General features: G+C 34.6%; 1 protein-coding gene across 1 annotated transcript; it reads left to right on the forward strand.

Moving 5' to 3' along the window:
* The first annotated feature begins 143 nt into the window (after positions 1 to 143).
* On the forward strand, positions 144 to 17,379 carry LOC149075710 (cation-dependent mannose-6-phosphate receptor-like). The gene is made up of 6 exons (XM_089243213.1): positions 144 to 365; positions 5,159 to 5,310; positions 9,931 to 10,040; positions 10,174 to 10,313; positions 12,672 to 12,798; positions 15,214 to 17,379. Exons 1-6 carry the CDS (start codon positions 169 to 171, stop codon positions 15,319 to 15,321), a joined length of 834 nt encoding a protein of 277 aa, XP_089099339.1. The 5' UTR covers positions 144 to 168; the 3' UTR covers positions 15,322 to 17,379.
* The last annotated feature ends 5,178 nt before the right edge of the window (positions 17,380 to 22,557 follow it).

Genomic DNA, 22,557 nt, shown 5'->3' on the forward strand with positions numbered 1-22,557 from the left:
ATATATATATATATATATGATGTGATTTTGTGATAAAAAAAATATTTTTTTATCATTTAGCTTTTAGATCGTTTGAATATATAACTTTTTAAAATTTTCCGAAAGTTGATTTTGAAGTTTTTTCCTCCCTTCACTTCACTTCATTTTTCTCACAAGATTTCCGGCCTGATGAAGATGGTGGCTGATTGTTTTGTAAATAAGATGATGAAGAAACGTTTGAATCTTTTCTATTTTATCGTTTTGGTGTTTGGATTTTTCTCGACTTGTTTAGCTGATTGCGAGATATTGGGTTTCACTGATGATGATTTACTCAGAGAGCGCGAAAAACAGCTCTTGAAATCCATAGATCCATTGAAAGGGGAAGAGTGAGTTGAATTATTTTACACGCTAATTGAAAATCAAAATTTGATATCAACACACTAAGTTGTATTAAATCTTTGATTACCTTTCATAATTTAATTACTAGTGATTTGTTCAGCTGTTTTCGCTAAAAAAAATGAAATAAACTTATTATATAATGGAAACCATGTCTACTAAGTTTCATTTTGCTAAGAGCTGAAAGAGTATCCTATGTGGTCTATCTATGAATTATTAAATTCACAAAAATTGAATGAGCAATTGTTTTCATTAGTCCAGTACTTCATTTGTGATGTAGCACGCTGTTCAATTAGATAGCAACTCTGAAATAAGGCGGCACAAGCTCAATCGGGACCCTGCAACACAAAGTTCCTGTGGCCTCCAAAATAAGTCTTGCAAAAGCTCACCCGAGCGCTGAAGTGGGGGGGGGGGGCTCCACTGGAAGCCCGCAACACAGAGTCCCATTGACTGGTAGTCAACTCAGAAATATTGAAAAATATTTCAGCAAAAGCTCAATCGATAGCTGGGGGCTGAACTGAGATCCTGCAATATGAAATTCCTTCGGCCGGTAAACACGGTTGAGACATGACAGAAAAGCTCAACCAAGGGCTCAGCTGGGAGCCAGCAACAAAAATCACTTTGGCCAGTTTAGAACAGCGAGACATGGGTGAAAAGTTCTACCGAGTGCTGAGGGGCTGAACTGGAAGCCCTTCAAGTCCCCTTGGCCGGCAACGTTGAGGCATGGTTGAAAAGCATGCAACCGCGCCAAATGAGGCCTCTGTTCGCGTGGTGTCAATATTTGAGTTGTTTTGCAAATTGTATAAAAATTATAAATACTGATTTTTTTTTAAATTTCTCCCTTCCCCCAATTTGTATTATTATATTTTTTTGTGTTTTATTGTCGTGAACATATGTAATTTATATATTCATGATAAAGCACCCAACACTGTTCGGTTCTCATCCCCGGTAATGGCTAACATTGACAATGGTAGATAAAGCCTGGGCTGTGTATGGTATGAAATGAAAAAAAATATGTTGAATTAAGTAAAACTTTGTAATAAAATCATATAATGAATCAGCACAATTTCTTTTTGAATTTACAGAAACATCTCTATGTGCCCCGAAAAATCTGCACGATGAAATCACATTTAGGAACAGCTGTAATATAATCCCTTTTCAGCAATGTATTGCAGATTTTTTCTTTGGCGAGAAAAAGGTCAGAAGGCATGGTGAAAAATCGCCGAGGGTAATACAAACACAACCAAAGAAACTGCCAGCAAAGAAAAAGAGGATGATAAACAATTTGCAATTACAAACAATCCGAAACAAACAATATTCTTATACAAACAGGCCCGTCATTTGGGGGGGGGGAAGGCAGGGGGGCTGTTCCCCCCCCCACCCCTAGCTTTTGAAAATACACTAAAAATGGTATATATATATACAAATATATACATACATTGAGTACATGTGCTTTGCCCCTTTGAGTACATGCTCCTTGTAGAATCTTTTGGAGTCACAAGATACCGAACGTTTATTCGATGTACCATAGATACTTTAAATATGGATCATCCAAATTTGTTGCTAAAAGTCTGTGTCTGAAGGGGATTAAGGATTGAGAAAAGGTTATACTTAAATCAAAAGTGTTGAATAGGAATGCCATGCTATCCTCAAAAATGCTCTCCCTGAGATGCGAGGTAAGATTCTCAGAAAGCGGGAATATTCTGGATATAAAAATTAGAGGAGAATCAAGAATATTCATTTTTCTTTTAAATAATTTTTTTTTACTAATTTCGTTTATATTATGAAATATAAATCAAATATAAATCAATTGCATTGTCTGAAAAATTTAAAACAAAGCAATTTTTTGCATATTCACCCCCTCCAATGACAACTTTTAGTTTGAGAATATTCTCAGGATATTCACTTGGTCATGATGAGAGGTTTAAAGGTTTGGTAATGAAGATTTCAAAGACCTTAAGATTAAACCTTAAAAACTATATTTTGAAATTACATAAAAATTTTCAGAAATAAGCTCAAAACAAAAAATTTAACCAAAGTTGATTGATAAAGGAAGCTGTTCTTATATAATCACCTTTATTCTAAGAAGATACATAACTGTTGTTTTCTTCAATGTACATACAGTTAAATTCTGTAATCACTCGTATTTCTCTCATATTCAGACATATTGGCTTAATTTTCTTGCTTTTAAACTTTAACATTGTGGGCTACACACAACAATATTCCCTGACAGGAAGAGAGACAGGGACCGAGAATATTCTTATGAAGGACTGCTGTTATAAATTACTGGAGAATATTCTTATCAAGAAAAATAAGAATTATTCTTGTCAAGTTAATTATAGAGATTATTTATTATAGTGCATGTTATTACATATATACAGTCAAATCTTGTTATAACCAACTCCAAGAGACCGGAGAAATCCTTTTGTTATAAAGGAATTCCAGGTTTTTGCATTGTGCCTATGTAAATTAATCTGGGAGGATTAGAAAAGTGTTCATTAAAATGAGATTTTCGCTATAACGGTATTTTTTAAAATAGGATTCGACTGTACTTGAGGTACTGTACTCTCTGGAAGGACTTCTGTAACCGGAGAATATTCTCTGGAAGGGCTATTATTAATAACTTGAGAATATAATTATTATTTTCAATAATATTTCCCAGTAATTTATAAAAGTAGTCCATACAGAGAATATTCTCAAGAAAATTCTAATAAATAACTATATTATAAATAACAGGAGAATATTCTTATCAAGAACTTATAAGAATATTCTCAACTTATTTATAATAGAAATTCCTCCAGAGAATATCTGGAGGGATTATATATTCTCCTAAAGATTATTCTCGTGAATTTTACATCTCTAGGTCTCCCGCTAACTGGCCAAACTTGGTGGTTGTGAGGTTTGTTGCTGAAACAATGGTCCTTTCCACAGGATGAATAGAACTTCCATTGATTCATTTCATTTTTCTTTTCTGTATTCATATTACTGCAAATGTTGGGACCTCTTAAGGTCTAGACAATAATTTTCATTCCTGGTCAGGACTACCTCAGTCCTTAGACTTGGCTCCTCCCCCTTAAGACCACACTTTTCTGTGATGTGTATATGGTGGTTGCTAGTTTAACCAAACTGTGCAGTCTGCGTCAAGATTTTAATGCGGCCTGCTCGACGTAATGAAAATGTTCAGCAAATTTTCACTCATATGAGTGAGTGACAGCATGTGACCATACCATATGAGAACCAAAGTGAATGTGGTTACTCATATGGTCACTAACTTAATCATAAAATGGTCGCTCACTTACTCATATAGTCAGTTACACTCACCTACTCATATAGTCAGTTACACTCACCTACTCATACAGTCACTTAGTTGCGGCTGTATTCTCTGATAGAGTTTAACTGCAATCGCAGGATAAAGGGTTAGAGATCTACACGGATTGGTTAAAATTCTGAATTTAACCAATCCATGTCGATCCCTAATTCTTTAACCTGCGATTGCAGTTAAACTCTGTCTGTAAATATGTCCATTGGTAATTTATATGGTCACTCACAAAGTCAAAAGTCACACACATACTTGGTCATTGATATGGTCACTCACCACTTATATAGTCACTCATATGGCTAATTACTTGGTCACTGACACACTCATACAGTAAGAACAGGGGGAAATGTCCAGGGCAAAATGAATTTTAAACTAATGTGAGAAACCTTTTCCGAAAAAGAAATAATGGAAAATTTAGAATTGATGGATTTAAACAAGTGAAAAGAGTAATTCCAGTGCCAATGAAAATTCAGAATTAAGGGAAAAAAAGTAATTCAGGCATTGGTGAGAATTCAGAATTTACTAAAGAAAAAAAATTCTAGAATAGATGAAAATTCAGAGTTAACGAAAGAAATAATTCCAGAATTCTTGAAAATTCAGAATTAATTAGAGTAATAATTTCGCATTCAATGAAAATTGAGAAACAATGAAATAATAATAAATGAGCTTTTATATTTAAACAAAAAAAAAAAGCTGTTTGCTAAGACAGCATCGTCAAAATGCAAACCAGGGTTTAAGCTACAATTGCATTTTTCTCAAAATGCGAAAGAAAATCTTAGAATGCGAAAGGAGTAGTAGCCACTTTCGCAAAAATGCATACAGGAGGTACGAAACAAGTAGACATACAACCATCAATCATTAGCATTGTAGCATTTTGCTGAAGCTTTTTCCCCCATTTTTGCTTTTTTGTGAAAGGAATTTTTTATCAAGTTTAAACCCTGATACAAACTTAACTATTCACTGACCGTTCAGACTTGTTGCAGTAGCGATACCCGGACTTAGTATTGTGCAATTCATTTACCAAGTGATGACCCACACTCACATATCGGGCACGGTGCTGATATGTGTGTCCAGACTTTTAAGCTGATGCAGCTTTAACTGCTGCACAACTGTAAGGACAGTTCTGCAACCAAGAACTTAATGAATGTGTACAATTTGTTTTAAGAAAATGTATTTTTGCTGTTGAATATAAATACAGTCGAACCCAGATGTAACAACATTTATTACGTAAGTTCTCGCATACAACAGATTTGTCATTATATTGAATCGTGGTTCATGTAATCCCGACGTATGGAAGATTTGTCACAGAAAATCTTGTGTGCTAAGTAGTGTTGGCGACATCTGGAGCACTATAACAGGGTTTGACGATATCTGATGTCTCTTGTACAAAATCAATAATTTGTTACAAGCTATAAGTTTTGTGTGAAATTAAAGTGTGGTTTTTTTTTTTTTGGTTTCACACAGATTTACAGTGAAAGATAAATCCTACACCTATAAAATAAGAATCTGTGATATTGTTCAAGGAGAGCATGACAAGACAGGAGCTGTACAATATGACGATAAAGGAAAAGGGAAAGTCCTGGGTCGTATCAATGATACTGATATCACTGGCGGAGGTAAGCACTTCACTCACACACACACATTAATGATTGGTCTACTCTAAACATAGTTTTTGAAACTAATTGATAATGAATTACAGTCAAAATCAGTTATAATGACATACAAGATTTCACAAAATTTTATTATTATAACAGTCAGACATTTTTAACACCTTTTTTTGACGAAAAATATAATCAGACAATCAAGCACTGTGCATAAAGTTTTTATTTCTTCATTATTTGAATGACCTTATTTAATCGAGGGGGGAAAAAAGGGAAATCGGGTTAATTGATATTAAACATATGTTATTCTTGCTAAACATGTTGCCTAACATCGATAGAATTGCCAAATATTGCTCATAAATGCAGTGCTGCAACATGCTCTGCTAAGATTTACTTCACATAAAAAAGACCTTGTGGCAAAATTTTGTGAGATGAAAATTTATAGTCGTATCTCTTATTCATTATGACGCTATTTATAAATAATGTAAATTATACCTTCATTCCTGATTCTGGCAAAGATAAGGAATTGAAGCAAGCTTTGTTGAAAAAGCAGAATATTTACAAAACACAGAAATGTTTTGTATAGTGAGCATGTGCCACTTTGAGCCAAGTCGAGCTTCAGACTTGTAATAAATCTTTTTCAACGTGAGATATACATTGAAAAATAGACGAACATTCCCTGAACGTGATCAGTGCTAATATAGGAATTTCTTGGGGAAAACGTCATTGAAACGGAAACAAAAGTGGTAGAGAAAAGTTTTTATCTCTTGTACAAATACAAATACAACGCCACAACAGGCAAATTGCCCAACGAGGTGGCTGACCTAAGAACATCATGGATCCCCGAGCCATTTTTTGGAGTCCCTACCTACTACTGCTACACCACACATGCACCCCCCCCCCCCTGCGGAACCCCCCAACGACCAACGAATCGGTATATGCGGGAATGTGCGTGTACATGTAGTGCAACCTGACGTAAAGTTTGTTTCGGTGTAATGCTTGTTATGTGTAGTGCTGTCATCTGCCCCCAGTTTTTCTAACTATGAGTGAAGTGTTATGGTTGAATGATTTTTCGTTGTAGGACTGTTGCTCTCTGTGGCGAGACTTTTTAACGGGGAGATCGGCTCGCATTTGCGCCTTGAAGTTGGGAACCACAGAAAACCAACTTCAGCCGACCACCACTGTGGGGTTCGAACCCGGATCCTCGCATCACGAGTCCGGCACTATAAGGGGTGGTTGCTTTTCATCAACGTTATAAGTAAGGTTCATCAACACTATAGCCCACATTCAGTCTGGGCCAACCCACCCCCCTTCGAATTATGGCTGTTGACTGGTTTTTGTTTATCAAGCTAAATTTGCGTTAATTAATGTTACATTTTAATCCATGAGCTATCAGTAGATTATGCAGACATCCCATTTTTAACAATAGGAAGTTCAAATCTCAGTATTAATGTGTAATGAGTTTGCTCTGTTACAGTGTTTTTAGCTATTCAAGTAGGGGGGGGGGGTGACCAAATTTTTTTTGATATGACAGATCGAAAAAATCAGTGATATCCATTCCCTAGAATCCAGGTTTTTGGATTCTCCCAAAGAGTAAAAATATACTGTGGGGTAAACAAACTGCTTTACATGATCTTTCCAAAATTTCACTGCTGAAAAATTTGTAACATCCGTGCCATGGATCTTTAGAAAGGTCTGGATTTAATTTTCAAAGAGTATGAGATGCACATATTATAATATTAGATAAGGGCTTTTAGCAAATTGGAAAAGAATCAAGGCACTAATAGAATATTTTAGGAGCCAAGTTTACTTTTTTCCAGAGCTGGAAACCACACATTGGAAATGTTTAGATGCCAATACTAATTTTTCAGTTGTTGTAGTGACCTGGCACTTGGAATTTGTCAAGCCCTGCATTAGATTCAGGTATAGGCCCTATATGTTATGTTAAATCTGATAAATTGATAATATTTTGCATGCCCGTAAATTGTCTGAGTAAGTTTAGTATCGAGTGGTCATAGTAATGGACTTGCATTGCAAGGACTTAAGTATGAACAGTGGTGGTCGGCTGAAGTTGGTTTTCTGAACATTGAGATGTGAATGCGATTCAATCTCCCCTTCAAAAAGTCTCACCACAGAGAGCAACAGACTGGGCATGAAAAAATCAAGATCTTTTTATTTAAATCAGATTTTTTTGATAAAATTAACTGACGGCATATTAATTAAAACAAATCTTGTTAATCACTAAGAATGCATATCTTCATATCACCTACCTATTATTTTCACATAATCTCTCAAATTGAATTCAGCATCAATGAATAGACTGCAAACGAACTACAGTAGAGCATCGATTGTCAGAATACAGATCAACAAAAACATCGGTTAACCCAAAGCATTCCAGTGGACAAATTCGAATCTGCATGCTATGTAGAAGTTCCGCCTGCAGCCGATAGAGACCGCTAGTGCTCCTCCCCTACTTGTAAGGCATGTGACACAAAATATGTACAGTTTTGTGCTTAATATCACTGTTTCTTTGTTTAATATTCCATCTATGACAATGGTACAATTTTTTTCCGTGAATGATCGGTTATCCAAAAAATCAGTTATCCGAACACCCTCCAGTCCCCAATTGTTTGATCGATGCTCTACTGTAAAAGCAAAACACATGAACACCAAAAATCTGTGTTTATGTAACATGAAAGGTCATTGAGGCCAAATTAACTTCATGGATTAACATTTTTCTTGTAGAGAAAAGTGCTTTTATTATTAGCCCCCCCCCCCATCAAAATGAATGTGTGGTGGCAAGCAGTCAGTATCACATATATGGTGCAGGAACTCAATTCACTTCATGTACAATCAAAGGGTCATTCAGCATCAACTAAAAACCAATTTTATTGACAAGACATGCATATTGCTGCTCAATAGTTTACACATTTTTATTTTTTTACATAAGTATAGTGAGTTTTTGTTTAAAAAAAATAAAGGAATTCAAAATTTCAATACAAAAAAAGTAAAGTCGAAAGCCTAATAATATTTATATTGGTGCAACATCTATTATTTTTAATTTGCAATTATAGGGCATAGAATTCAAGGCTTTAGACAAAAATAATTTTTCTGTTTTTTCAGGGGGCCCTAGTGCCACATTATAATGCATTGAAAATACTTAGTTCAGTTTAGTTAAGTGCTTGACGTTTAGGCACGATTGTGATAAATTTTAGTAATTTCATTGACAATTTATAATATTTGCTAATTCATCCTGACAATTATACATACCATATTCTAACATGTACAAGAGGAATTCTCATGTATAAGGAACCCCTGATTTATTGGGCTTAAAATTAGAAAAATTTGAAAAATATAGGCCTAAAATATCTATAATATGTACTATTCGTATATAAGAAACCCCCCCTCCCTCCCTCCCTCTTATTTTTTGGACCCATTTTTTGGCAACAAGGGGTTTCTTATGCATATTAAAATGTGTTAATCATTGAAATTGTGATAATGCTATATATGAACAAAATTGATCAAACCCTCCAAAATGGTCAGCAATTATACAAATACAAATACAAATACAAATACAACGCCACAACAGGCAAAATGCCCAACGAGGTGGCTGATAAAAAGATGCCCATAAAAATATGGTTGTCATATGTTTCAAAAATACAGCAACCCAATTAAAAATGCAATTAACACAAATTACAAACACTATATACACATGAAAAAATATTATACAATGCCCATAAAGAATACTTATGGTTGTCTTATTCTAAGAATGGATAGCTTCTCGATTTACCCCAACATGTTTATCGTATTTCTTTTTAAACGTGTCAATTGTGTTACAATTTACTACCTCCGGGGGTAAGCTATTCCATTTATTAACAACCCTATTGGAGAAAAATTCCCTGCGACACCATAACCTTGCATTGTCCCTCACCAATCGATACTGGTGTCCCCTTGTAAAAGCAGTCGATTGGCGGTGTACTAAAAGTTCATGGTCCATCCTATCCATCCCATTGAAAATTTTGAACACTTCGATCATATCTCCTCGACACCTGCGTTCATCCAATGTAAACATATTCAAAAAATGAAGTCTTTCTTCATAACTCAAGCCCTGTGTGCCAATAAGGACACGCGTAGCTCTTCTCTGCACCCCTTCAACCAAGTCTATGTCCCTCTGTAGGTATGGTCTCCAAAACCTTACAGCATACTCCAGTCCAGGACGAACTAAGCCTCGAAAAAGAGGAACTTTGTATGGTATAATCACTTTTACCATAACGTATACAGTATACATTGTGCATGCAATCTGCTATCAAGTGATAAATTCTTATTCAAAATGTTAAATTTTCATTACTGTTATTGATTGAAATTATCTTTTTAATCAATGGTGCCAAACCTTCATGTGCCTACAAGCTTATAGGCTATTTTGTTTTTCCTCAACAGGCGAGTGGAATTGTTCAGATTTATTGTTCGAAATGGCTACTTTATAAATATAAATTGATAGTAGATATTTAAAAGGGGGGGGGTGTAGATTGGGAATGACTGTTTTCAATCATGTTTCAATCTTCTTGCACGATTTTTTTTTTTTAGAAAAAAATTTAGAGTTTCATTTTTATTACATGGCTGATTAATTATTTCCAGGTGGATGGATCACTCTATCATATCAAAGTGGTGAGTCCTATAAAGACCATTGTAATGGGAATAATAGAACAACTCGTATAATGATCATTTGTGATCCAGACCAAGTAAAGGTAATGACTTTTTTCTTCTATTTATGGTCTTGTTTTTCCTATTATTGTTATTAGTATTATTATTCAGACGAAACATTTATAGGGCATAGTTGGTTCTTGTATGTTCTGATTACACATTTGCCATTTTCAACAGGGTGAATTCAAGATGTTAGGAGAAATGAGAAGAAACAACACTGCTAATTGCCTCTACTTGTTTGAGCTGAGAAGCAAAACAGCGTGTTTACACGTTGATGATGATAAAGGTCTTAGCTCAGGAAGCGTCTTTTGTATCCTGTAAGTTTATTATTATTTTCTTCCTGATAAAATCTCATGTTTCACATTTGAAATCTAGTGTAACTGCTCTGAAGGGCCACACCCATGAATTTTAACAAGGTATCTACCATTATGGAAAAGTCACAAAGTTCTAGGGAAGCCATGGAATGAAAACTTCTCATTTCATGACTTTTTTTGAGGCTTTTACCTTTATGACTTTTATCAAGCATGATTTTCCTAAGGTCAAATATCTAATAAAGGCATCTCTTATAATAATCTATCTCTATCCATTATGCAGGGTTCCTACAACCTGGAAAGTTAGGGGGGAAAAATTGTGGTCAGAAATCAGACAAGAAAGTCGGGTACAGTACAGTAAAAAATTTCTAAGCACTGTAATATTTCTTCAAGAAATAGGGAAAAACTGTGTTTGAAAAGAAAACGGATGGTACTTATGTATTATCAGCTGTAAACCTGCTTGGTGAGAAAGTATTAACAGATGCCTGTTTGGCAATATTTTGTCACCATGGTGATAATCCTTACCGTATTATTGCTAAATATGACGTCTTTGATGTCTCATATTGTTTATTCCAAGCTTTTTTTAATATAAGTTTAAAATTTATGTAATATTTGTCATGTTACTTTTACGTTTTTCCAAAATTTTTAGACATTTTATCGCACATCATTATTTACCTATCACATTTTATCATTGTGACAAAATTGAAACCGAAATGATGAAGCAATCAGCTACACTGCCTTAAAACAGCCGAATCTTTGATTTGGCCTAGCTGTGAACCGGATGGCCATCTTTGTTGACATATGAACATATACATTGCCTTGACCAACAAAAAATGATGAAAATTGTTTGTTCAGGTTCGAAGACTGTCATCTGTTTGAATTAGTCCTCAACGTTTCAACAACACTAGTGGTTGGCATCATCAGGAGAATTGGTAAAATTGGATCAAAAGTCAAGTTTTCCAGAGTCTCAGATTGTATTTACATACTTGTACATGGGTGGCTTGACATACACTATTGTTTTGCAGTTGGTCAGTTGATCCTATGGCTGGCAGCAAATTAAAAACAGTTCTTATGCTGGGAGAATGTGTCTATTTTAGTATCTCATTGGTCTTCAGTTTTATTTCTAAGTTTTTTCTTCATCCAATCGACTTAAATTTTTGCCATGTAATATTTCACAAAAATTTTTGCGTACTGAAAAATATCACATTACTCAATCTAAGGGCCACAACTGTGGAAGAATCTGGTGAAAAGGGCGCTGGACTAGAAGCTAGAGAGGGCGCCATATCCACTTTCACAGCTTCTAAATTATATGGAGGGGCCAAAATATGTGCTTGCCTCAACTGACAAAGTATCTCACTGCTGCCCGAGATTAGATTGAGCAGAAATCTAATCTTGCACAGTTGATCGAGGAATAAAGTAGAACTTCCCAGTTCTATACAGATCTCAATTTAACTCTTCAAATTGAGTTAGAGTTTTTAATTTAGAAGCTATAATATAGCTATGAAAATGAATATGAAATCAAAGTTGCAGTGGAAAAAACCCTTGAAGCTCGACCATTCTGAAAGAAGTTAAAAACAGATAGGATCTTAAGATATAGGATAGAATCTTAGATGTCGATTTGTGTAGGTCACTTCGATTCTTAGAGTCCAGATGATATTTATGAATTGCTGTGAGTCTAACTCTTATTTTCCGGCATGCTAGCTAATGCAGTAATGAAAAAATTTTTGCCTCAAACTTAAACAGCTGAATGTTCAAGAGTACTATCATTCACCCACACATTGTTTTGGATTAAAGAGATAACATTTTTTGTCCTAATCAGATGTAAATCTTGATATGCTTAAAAAAAAAACAACTAACAAGTACTATTGTATAGGAGAGCGGTTCTCAACCGGTGCTCTGCAGAGCCCTTGGGGCTCCTTGTGCACTCTCCAGGGGCTCTGCGGCTGCTCGAAGAAAATTTAAAAAAATAATTGTAAATATTTTTAAATAGTAAAAATAAATCAGTAACTTTGATAAATAATTAAAAAATTGGCCTGCAGGGCTCCACCATAGAATTTTTTTACTTGAAAGGGCTCCGCGAGTCAAAAAAGGTTGAGAACCACTGGTATAGGATAATATCATATCAATTTGGTGTTTTAGAAAATATCGGTTATTTGATGGTCAGGAAAATATTTATATTCGACAGTCAGGGATATAGTCATTTCATAGTCAGTCAAAAGTTGTAGGAACTCTGTTATGATCCTTTATGAGCTATAAAAAGTTTCATGTGAGAGCATCTGTAGATAATTTTGTTTACATATGTTGAATTATGTGTCTGCTAAAATATTTTACAATGCATCTGTAACATAAAGGTTTTTTTTTTAGGTTTTTTACTTTCTTTGGTATGTATTTTATCCTGGGATTTTTGTACAAGAGACTGGTTGTCGGTGCCCAAGGTCTGGAGCAAATACCAAACTACAGTTTTTGGAGAGAGTTTGGTAATTTACAAGCTGTAAGTATATTTTAAATGTTGCTCATCTGTATTCTAGAGATGAGGCAAATATTCTGCTGCTATTCGGTCCTTTTGCTGAATATTTGGTTTGGCTCGGCCGAATATCTGTGCAAATCTATGTACATCAAACTAATTTTTAAAAAAATATATTTTTTTAATTAGAATTTTCCCCATAAATCAAAAATTTACTGATTTTATTTTATTGTGTGGTATTTTCATGAAAGAGGTTATGTAAGGGTGAGAGAGAGTTTCTTGGTAAGGGGGAAAACATGAAATATTGAAAATGGAATCCTACTGCAATAAGGTGGAAGTGAGCATGAATTATGCTCAAGTTCAACTAACTGAAGGATACACATGGGCAAGATATGTATTGAGCTACTGGAAGAGGCAAAGAACATCTAGAGAGGAAAAAATAAGAAAATGTCATAAATTTTATGATGCATTACTAAATAATGCAGTAAATAATGTTTGAAACTTTTTATTAATTAGATGTAAAATTGGTAACAGGTGTTAAAAAAATTGAGTCCGTAATATTAAAATACAATATACATGGCAATAATGCATCATGGCAATAAAAATCTTTCAATTACCAATTTTTTAATTACTTTAGTAATTAGTTGCATAATTAAAATTCAATATCAATCATTTCCAGGGTTGGGGTTTTGGGCAGGACACGTGGGAAAAACTGTCCAAAAGTGTCTGAAACTGTTCAAAACCTCCAAGTTCCAAAATGTTATATGGAAACCTTTGGTTTTTTGGTTTTTTTTTCCATGATACTAACATATTAAAAAAAATACTAGCAGAAAATTAAAATAAATCAAAAATATTTCAAAAAGGTGTCATTTGGTTTTTTCTAAGTTAATTGTTTTACCAAATTTATGGTTTTAGGCTGGAAATCTGATAGTAAATTAATATCATTCACATATAACTGTTTAAATAAACACAGTTTTCAATTTTTTAGTTTGTTGGTGCCCCCCGATACCTACAAGTATATTTTACTCAATATTGAGTCTATAAACTAAAAAAAAAGTTAAATTTTGTATTTCAGAAGTGACTAATCTAAGGATGGGACTTGGATTGTACTATAAAGTTTTATAAAATGACTTTTATAAAACTTGAAAAATGTAACCAATAAACACATGTTACATTCGAGCGAACTTAACTGATCCGCCTATTGGTTGCATTTTTCAAGTTTTATAAACGAACTTTTATAAAACTTTTATAGTGTAATCCCGGCCTAAGACAGAATTGTGATGTGAATATTTCTAAGCACAGACATTTTGAAAGCCTCCACCCCTCCCCCTTTTTTTTTTCTACTTGCAAATTCTTTGATATCTCCTGAATTTTTTTTTTTTTGGAGCATCGAATGTTTTTGGATTGGATTTTTCGAACATTGGATGTTTTTGGAATTTTTCTTCCATATTTTTCTGAAAAGACAGATTTTTTTTTCAAAATCTTTTGAAAATATTTTAAGACATTTTCTCCCATCGACTACTTGTGAGGATCGGAATGAAGACATCTTTAGACCCATATTCTATGGGGCTCTATACTAAACCACCAAAGAATGCCTCTAGGCACTGAATCAGGGGTGAAGGAGAAAAATAATTACAAAAATTGCGAAAAAATAGTTTTTATGCAGAAATTTCAAATTGAAGATGCGGGCGAAACACCCGCATCTTTAGTGCTCGTGTGAAAGGATATGCCGGTCCGCATCCGCTCTGTGTGAAAGGGGCCTTATAAACTTGTATATACAACTCTACTAATATATTTTCATCCACTTCATTGAGTATCACTTTTTTTCTTTTATTACTCACTCCCACTGTCATCTTTTTCTTTCGTCCATGTCTGCCCCCTTGCAGATTCAGGTACCAACTGTCTTTTTTCTCTCTTCTTTCCCCCAAATACAGAGGGAATGTTTCTTTCAGCCACTTTTTTCCTTCCTCTCCAAGGTCGTGGAGGGGGGGTTTGCTTCTTCTCCCTTGTATCTCACATAATGGTAATACTCTATTCTTCACACCTGAACCAAAACTGATTATTAGAAAAACTTCGTTTTTTTTATTGATTTGTGTTCATTGCTTGTCAAAATGCTCTTTAAAACGAAAGAAAAATTTAATCAATTTGGGTTGTTATCTTTACTAGAATCATTTGAGTTAAGTACACGTATGTGTGCCTCAGGTCTTAATTTGAAAAAAGAAGGATTAAAAATTATTTAAAATCATTGAAAATGAGGTACACTTGTGTATCTCTTGAGTGAAGAAGATAAAAGTGAAATATAGATGGTTGATCGAAACTCGTTAATTTATAAGTTACATGTTTCAGTTTTATTACTCGTGATTAGAAACCATTTTGTGGCATGCAAGTTTGTGTATATTAACATGTAATATTTGAGACAATAAAAAATCTTCCATTTTTCAGGATGCATGTGATTATGTTTGCCGGTGTGGTCCGAGGCGGGAGTCACATGCTTACAGAGGAATCGACGATAGATTGAAAGAAGAACGGGATGAACAACTTCTTAATTGAACTTAATTCGTATTAGCACAAGGGCCAGACGTGCCAACTTTGTGTGTGCATGTTCTCTTTGTTATGAAAATAATTTGTTTGATTTTAAGATATTGTTCATTTATCTTTCCCCACCCCACTAGTACTTTATTTCTTATTATTGAGTTAATATTTTCTGTCTTTCATTCAATCTAAATATCATAAATATGATAATTACTTTAGCATTCCATCTGTGTATTATTAGATTTTTAAAATTTATTTTCAAATTCATTGTTGAATATACTTTTATTAGCATTGGACTAATAAAAAAAAGTATCAAATATTTTTGCTGATAGATTTCATCTGATTTCTGAATAACGGGCCCGTGGGAAGCTAAAAATTTGTTTTGGAAAGAAAGAGGGGAAAACCTATGAGGAGTTCATCTCTAAGTGTCGATATTTATTGGCAGAAATTAAATCTTCAAAACTGTGAATAACTGTGTAGTAAGACTATTTCAGGAGCTGGGTTTATTCGTAAATGTAACATCTCTAAAAACTATTTCATGTTGTTTAGTACAGTGTTCAACCTTCCAGCAGCTGTTGATGGTGAAAGTAGTTGAACAATATTGCGGACTGATGGAAATGGAAGAAATAATTTAGAGATGCAAAAAATATATAAATAGAAATAAGTTTGCAGACCAATAAAAATGTGTAAATAGAAAATATAATTTGCAGACCTACTAACAGCTAACACAGACAGTGTGACATTTAATGAAATCTAAAATATACTAGCCACTGTATATCTAAAATTTATACTGTGGCTACATCAGTTGATTGAAAACTTTGCTGACCGGCAGGAACTTCTTATTGACTGGCACCGGTCTGCAGACCAGTGGTTGAATAAAACTGGTTTAGTTTATAATATTCATTCAAGTTCAAATTTTCAATAATCTATCTCTGAAAGCTGAGAATTGGATATGAAACAGAAATGACGTATCTAGAAAGTCTGAAAATTTATTAGCTTGAAAAAACTGTCCATATCATCTGTACCATCGAAATGATTGAAGCAGTCAAGGAGTAATCATCCTATGAATTTTTAACAGCAGTTATTACAAACCTTAAAGAGCATTTGGCAATTATTAGAAAAGTTTGATTTTCGCAATGACTTTGCTTGTCCAGGAAAACCGTAAAGTGGGGATGTCTGGTCCTTCAACACTCAATGTCCGTAAAAGTTTATTTCTTTCCCTGCCTGCATGATTCTGCTCAAGCTTTGATAAGCTTTTCTTATCAAACAGCACATGAAATTCTTGCAATGAAACCCTCCCCCCATTTCTGTAGTCGATCTAAGAAATTTGGATCTTATCAATATCTCAGCAACCTCAGTTGATTTGTTGCTACATCAGATAGAGGTCATTCTTTTCTGCTTTAATGAATTAACATGAACATTCGGTTGGTTGATTTGCGCAAAACATCTTTCTATCTGGTAGAACGTTGTTGCTATTACCTTTTTTAATTATGTACGAAAACTATCATTTTTGAATTTCACAAAGACATTATTGGTCACGAATATAAAAGTCCATAATAAGTCTTTCGGTTGTTATGACACCAAATGTGTTTTGATGTGGTTTATCCTTGCATTTATTATTTTTTATTAAACATTACGAAGTCTGTGATAGCCACCGAAGCTATTTTAGTTGCCATACTATTTGATTTAAGTTGTTTTTGTTCCAGATAACCCTGTTTTAGAATCTAATATATGTTGATGAAGGAACTAAAAAGTTTTTCTTATTTATAAAAGAAATTGCAATTGTTCTTATATTATTTTTCTTCAGTAAAAAATTTGGCATAGCTTTGGCAGCTTTTATTAATCTCATATGAGAGAATATGTGAAATGTTGGTATTATAAACTATCGCCCATAGATTTGAATTAATTGCTTTTTTAGTCTTTTTTTTTTTTGCAACATCTAGTCACCATACAGCATTGTTTTTTTTGTATGCTTCAATATTCTTTAAAACAAAAATTGTTACAAATTTCAATTTGACACGTATATGTCTATACATATGGAATATATGAAAGTATTTTTCAATAAAAGTTTTCAAGAAAAAATAAATTGTATCTTCCATTTGTTTTTAAAGTTTAACGTTTTGTAAAGAACCAAAATGTCCCCATTGTAAAGAACCAAAATGTCCCCATTGTAAAGAACCAAAATGTCCCCATGTGTACGAGATTCAGGATTGTCCGTCCTCTTACAAAGTTTATTGGGGAGAGAAGGATCGAAGCAACCTGAGTCCTCGGGTTCTGGTATATGTGCCCAACATGTTAGGATGAACTTCTACCATACATATTAAATCTGCGTTGCGATAATCGAGTTCATAACTCGCAAATAAAAACAATCTAGAACCCAAAAGAGTGACAAACTGCACGTTTTTATGGAAATAAGAGGACAGCCAAACAATATTTTGCAAGAACTGAGAAAATGCTTATGTTCAATGAAAAGAGGATGTATGGTCTGAGAGTTAAAATACATGGGTGGCACACGTATCAAAAATAATTTTGATTATGGTGCATCTTGGAAAAAGGTTGGCCATCCCTGCATTAGAGGCTAAACTTCAGCAGATGGTCTCCAGAAGGACAGTAAAGAGCTAGACGGCTTTTTCTCATGGTCCGATTTTTTTAGGCAGGATCGTGTCTTCAATGGCGTAGGTGGTACCATGCTTGCCCGCTTTGCAAGAGGGCCTGGTTTCGAGTCCCAGCAGAGATCAGGTGACTTTTATTTCCAAGTTCACCTCAGCATAAAATTCTAACAATATCTGTTTCCTTAAAAATAGTAAATGCTTAAATTTTCATGTTATATAAGTATCGTGTTGTGGGTCTGTCTGCTCTCTATAGAGAGACTTTTTAAACAGGAGACTGTCTCACTTTCATGCCTTAAAGTTGGAAAACTACAGAAAACCAACTTCAGCCGACCACCGCTGTGGATGAATGGGAGGTTCGAACTGCATCCCACGATGGGAATCCAGCATGATGCCCACACAGCAGCACCAAGAGAACATAAAACAAGCACAACCCTGATAACATAAATACGTTAGGGCTACACGTTCACTCAGAACACACAATTCATTAGAAATTCCGCAGAGGATTGTGTACGAGGTGCATGTACGGTTAAGGTCTCTGGAAGGACTCCGGTTCACACTTGTAAAAATATTGAACACTGCTTCAGCTGATGTGGCACATTTTTTGAATAGCCATTTTTTAGGAACACTTTTTCAACATTCACCTTGTTTTATTTTCAATTTAGTCCATTCAAGGCCAATGGTAAGAAAATTCCAATGATTCAATTTCATTTAATGTCTCTGTTGACATTGCAGAGATGTTGAGTTGATATTCATGATAGCCCTATTACCTCACATACTGTAATTAGACTTCATACAAAAGAGGAGTGGAAAGAGGTTTTTTTCTTCTTTTTTTTTCAATTTCAAAATGTTGCAAAGAATTTCCCCACTGAAATTGTCATTGTATGATCCCAATAATTGAATGAAACTTTGAAAAAGGTTTAAATTTGAAGCAACTTTCTGTGTTTACAGTTTCTGGATCATATGCACAACAGGGCTGGACAAATCGATTGCCCGGTATGCCCAGGGTATGTAAATTCTTACTGCCGTGTATTTTTTTGAACCACATGCCTGATGTTGGCACATGAAAAAAAAAAATTAAAACACTTTTTGCATTTTATTATGATTATGATCATTGGTGGCAATGCAAGTGTTTCTCCATCATCTTTGTGGCATTTGAAATATAAGACCTTATGGCCGGGATTACACTATAAAAATTCGATAAAAGATGTTTCACAAAACTTGAAAATAAGCGTATCAGTTACGTCAGAGTGAATGTAACCAACAGGCTTATTGGTTTTTTATTCAAGTTTTATAAAATATCTTTTACTAACTTTTAATAGAGTGTAATCCCAGACTAAAAGACAATTTTTATGATACTGAAATTGCCACAAGGCCAGGATCAGTCATTGTAAGCATATATCTGTAATCTAATATAAGCATATATCTCGCAATATCTGTAATCTAATATAAGCATATATCTCGCAATATCTGTAATCTAATATAAGCATATATCTCGCAATATCTGTAATCTAATATAAGCATATATCTCGCAATATCTGTAAAATTGATTAATAAGACAAATATTGCGCAGTTTGACTTAATTGGTCCTTGCTCCACAAAAATGGAAATCCATTCAAAATAAGACATTTCTGTGTTTTCATGGCATATAATACAGCATACCCAGAAAGTTACTGGGGAGGGGGGGGGGGCAATAAAAAATGAATGACATAATGTGGTCATTTTACATATCATGCAAAATAAACACATTATTTGTATATATTGTAATTGAAGTATGTCAATAACCGGTTAACCCTTCAAGCAGTAATGATGAGATATCTCGCCTCGCTAAAATTCTCTTATTTTAGCATTGACACGCCCAGATATTTTGTAAAGTTGATTTCTCAATAGAAAAATTTTCCCTGCATCCCCTAGTCCCTAGTTTGCATCTGCTGAAAATCAGAAGCAGGGTGGCTTGAGGTTACCTGCCACCCAGGTGTACAGCCTCATGTGCCACCCCCAAGGATGACCTTGGTGGGAGGATGGAAAGGATTTATACTGTGGGACCTCTGGGATAAAAACAATTTTTCATCCTTTCAAAGCTGCAAGCCATTTTGATCCGAACAAAATGCTTTTGACCATACATCCCGCTTTTTAAGCACCTGCTGTCTTAACGTGTGGGCCCACAAGAAAATAGAGTCCTCCCAAAAATGAAAACCAGTTGAAATTTTCAAGAATTCGCCTGGTAGGGCATCAGAAAAAACATTTGGCCTGGAAGCCCATGATGCTTTTATGAGACCGCTCTGCCTATTTCTGGTCCAGAGTAGTTTCACCATAGATTTGTCCAGCCCTGTTCACCATTAAATATGCCAGATAACTATTTTCCTCATTATAGCTCTTTTTGATGAGCCATATTTTCCTCCCTTTTGGGGTTGAATTTTTTTAATTACTCTCAAATCTCCAAGAGTTCAGCCTTGTTAATGCCAAAATATCTTCTCCAAGGTTCCCAGGCATTAGGGTAATCAGGGGAGGGAACTCTGTTGGTCTAGACCATAGTTTCCCAACCTTTTTTGTCCCATCGCCCCCTTCTTCAGAAACTTTTTTCTCCCATCGCAATCTAACCCATAGGATCCTATGTTACACCCGTAGCTTCTACCGCCCCCGTGGAACTTTCCATCGCCCACGTTGGGAATCACTGGTCTAGACCCTAGACAAGTAAGAATCCAAATTCTTTTTGGCCTTCACTTGGTCGCTCCTAAAAAACTACTGGGGAGGGGCATAAAAATGCACACTTGCCCCTTGTAATAGAGTACATTCTTGCTTCTGGTATTACTGCCCTAGGCCCTGTCTGTTCTCTCAGGTTTTCTAAACATCTTTGTTGTCAAAGTATGATTCGAAAGTGTGACAGCGCTAGTGTCTTTTAAATTGTTATTATACAAAAATATGAAAACATAAGTGCCAAAACAAAAACCTTGGCTATCGCCCCTTAACACAATGGGGGTAGTAAGATAAATAAGATCGAGAAAATCTGTGCTGGTTTTTATACCACATAACAGTAATAAGACAGGTTCAGATGATTTATATATATTAAAAAAAAAATCTGTGTATTCATTATATATTTCTTTTTAAGAGGATTAATGTGAATAAATATTACATGAAACTATTTTGTGTTCTTTTTAACTCTGATGCCATCTACTGACAGACTAGAAAACACGATTGAGGGAAAATGGAACTGATTGTGAAACCTACTGCCATCTGATATACTTATAAAAAACAAACATATCTAGTATTATTTTTGAAAACTAGATGGGTAAACCCTTCGTCAATATTTTTCACACTGAAATTATATAGGTCATATAACATATACAGTAACTCTCGGTAACTCAACATTTATTATTCCCTTGGTTGGGCCCAATACTAATTTCAATGAAGGGGAAACTCTCTGCTTCGATAATTCTTTGTTCTATATGATGGGTCTTTTATGCACTGTGGGTGGGGGGAGGGGGGCAAGCATGTGAAGAATTAATGTTTGAAGTTTCTTGGCCGGCCTATCATTTTAGTGGTGTTTCCAGAACAGGTCTTTCATTCTTTTCATGGCCAAAAGAAGTGTGGTGTGATCCCTATTGGATGTTGAAATTGTCAACATCCAATAGGAATAAAAGTCTTATCTATTGTGAGTTTTGATATTGTCTTTTACGATTTCTTGGAAAAGGAGTAAAAAAAAAAAAAAAAGAGATAAAGCCTGGTTAGAGTATCAACGGCCGTGAGTGCAATGCTCCATGCAAACTTTAACTTTAAAATCAAAAGTTGAAATTTCCAAAAAATTAGAATCGGGAAAAACTCGGAAGAATATGGAGTTGCACAGAACACCATTTCAACATTTGCTAAAAATGAGGGAAATTTTTTTTCAGCATTTTCTGCTTGGTTTATAAGATTCAAACGCATAAGAAAACAGAATTCAGCGATGTAGTGGAAGCAACTCTTTTGTGTGGTTCAAATCCCTCCATCTCACTCACAATCCCATTATCAGGATCAATAATTCAAGAGAAAACAAAAGATTTGGCAAAAAGTCTCAGGCAAGGAAATTAGGCATTATCCTATGAAAACTTTTAACAGAAAATTACAGACAAAAGAAATTTGTGGATGTTAGAATGGATGCAAAAATTTCTGCTTTAGATGCAGTTGAAATGATTGATTCTGCATGGGACTCAGGCACGAGTGCCACAATTCGGAACTACTTCCGTCATGTTGATTTTTGTTCAGAGTCTTTGAAAAACGATTATTTCTCCAAAGATTCCTCCCAGATTAAGTGTGGAGGAAGCATAAATAGCACTATAGGTGACTGTATTCGACGATGAATTTGTGAGTATTGACTCTGATCTTATAACTTCAGGTCTTTTAGCAGACGACTATATTCTAGAATCAATCACCCAAAGCAAGTGCTTCATGTTTCGAAGAAATAGAATCACAGAAAGATCAGATGAAGAAGTATCTGCACCATCTCTCCACGATGCACGAAATACTCTAGATGTGATACATCGGTTCCTATGCAGTCAGGAAAATGGCAAACAATCACTATATAAACTGAATAGTGTAGAATTTTTGTTTTCTCTTCGGAAAGAAAAACAAGCAAATGTACTTATACATTTTGATTCTATTTTAAAAC

Source organism: Pholcus phalangioides, unplaced genomic scaffold (genome assembly GCF_987345545.1).
Source record: "Pholcus phalangioides strain wild (caught in Gottingen) unplaced genomic scaffold, Ppha-v1.0 ptg000015l_1, whole genome shotgun sequence".
Taxonomy (NCBI): Eukaryota; Metazoa; Arthropoda; class Arachnida; order Araneae; family Pholcidae; genus Pholcus; species Pholcus phalangioides.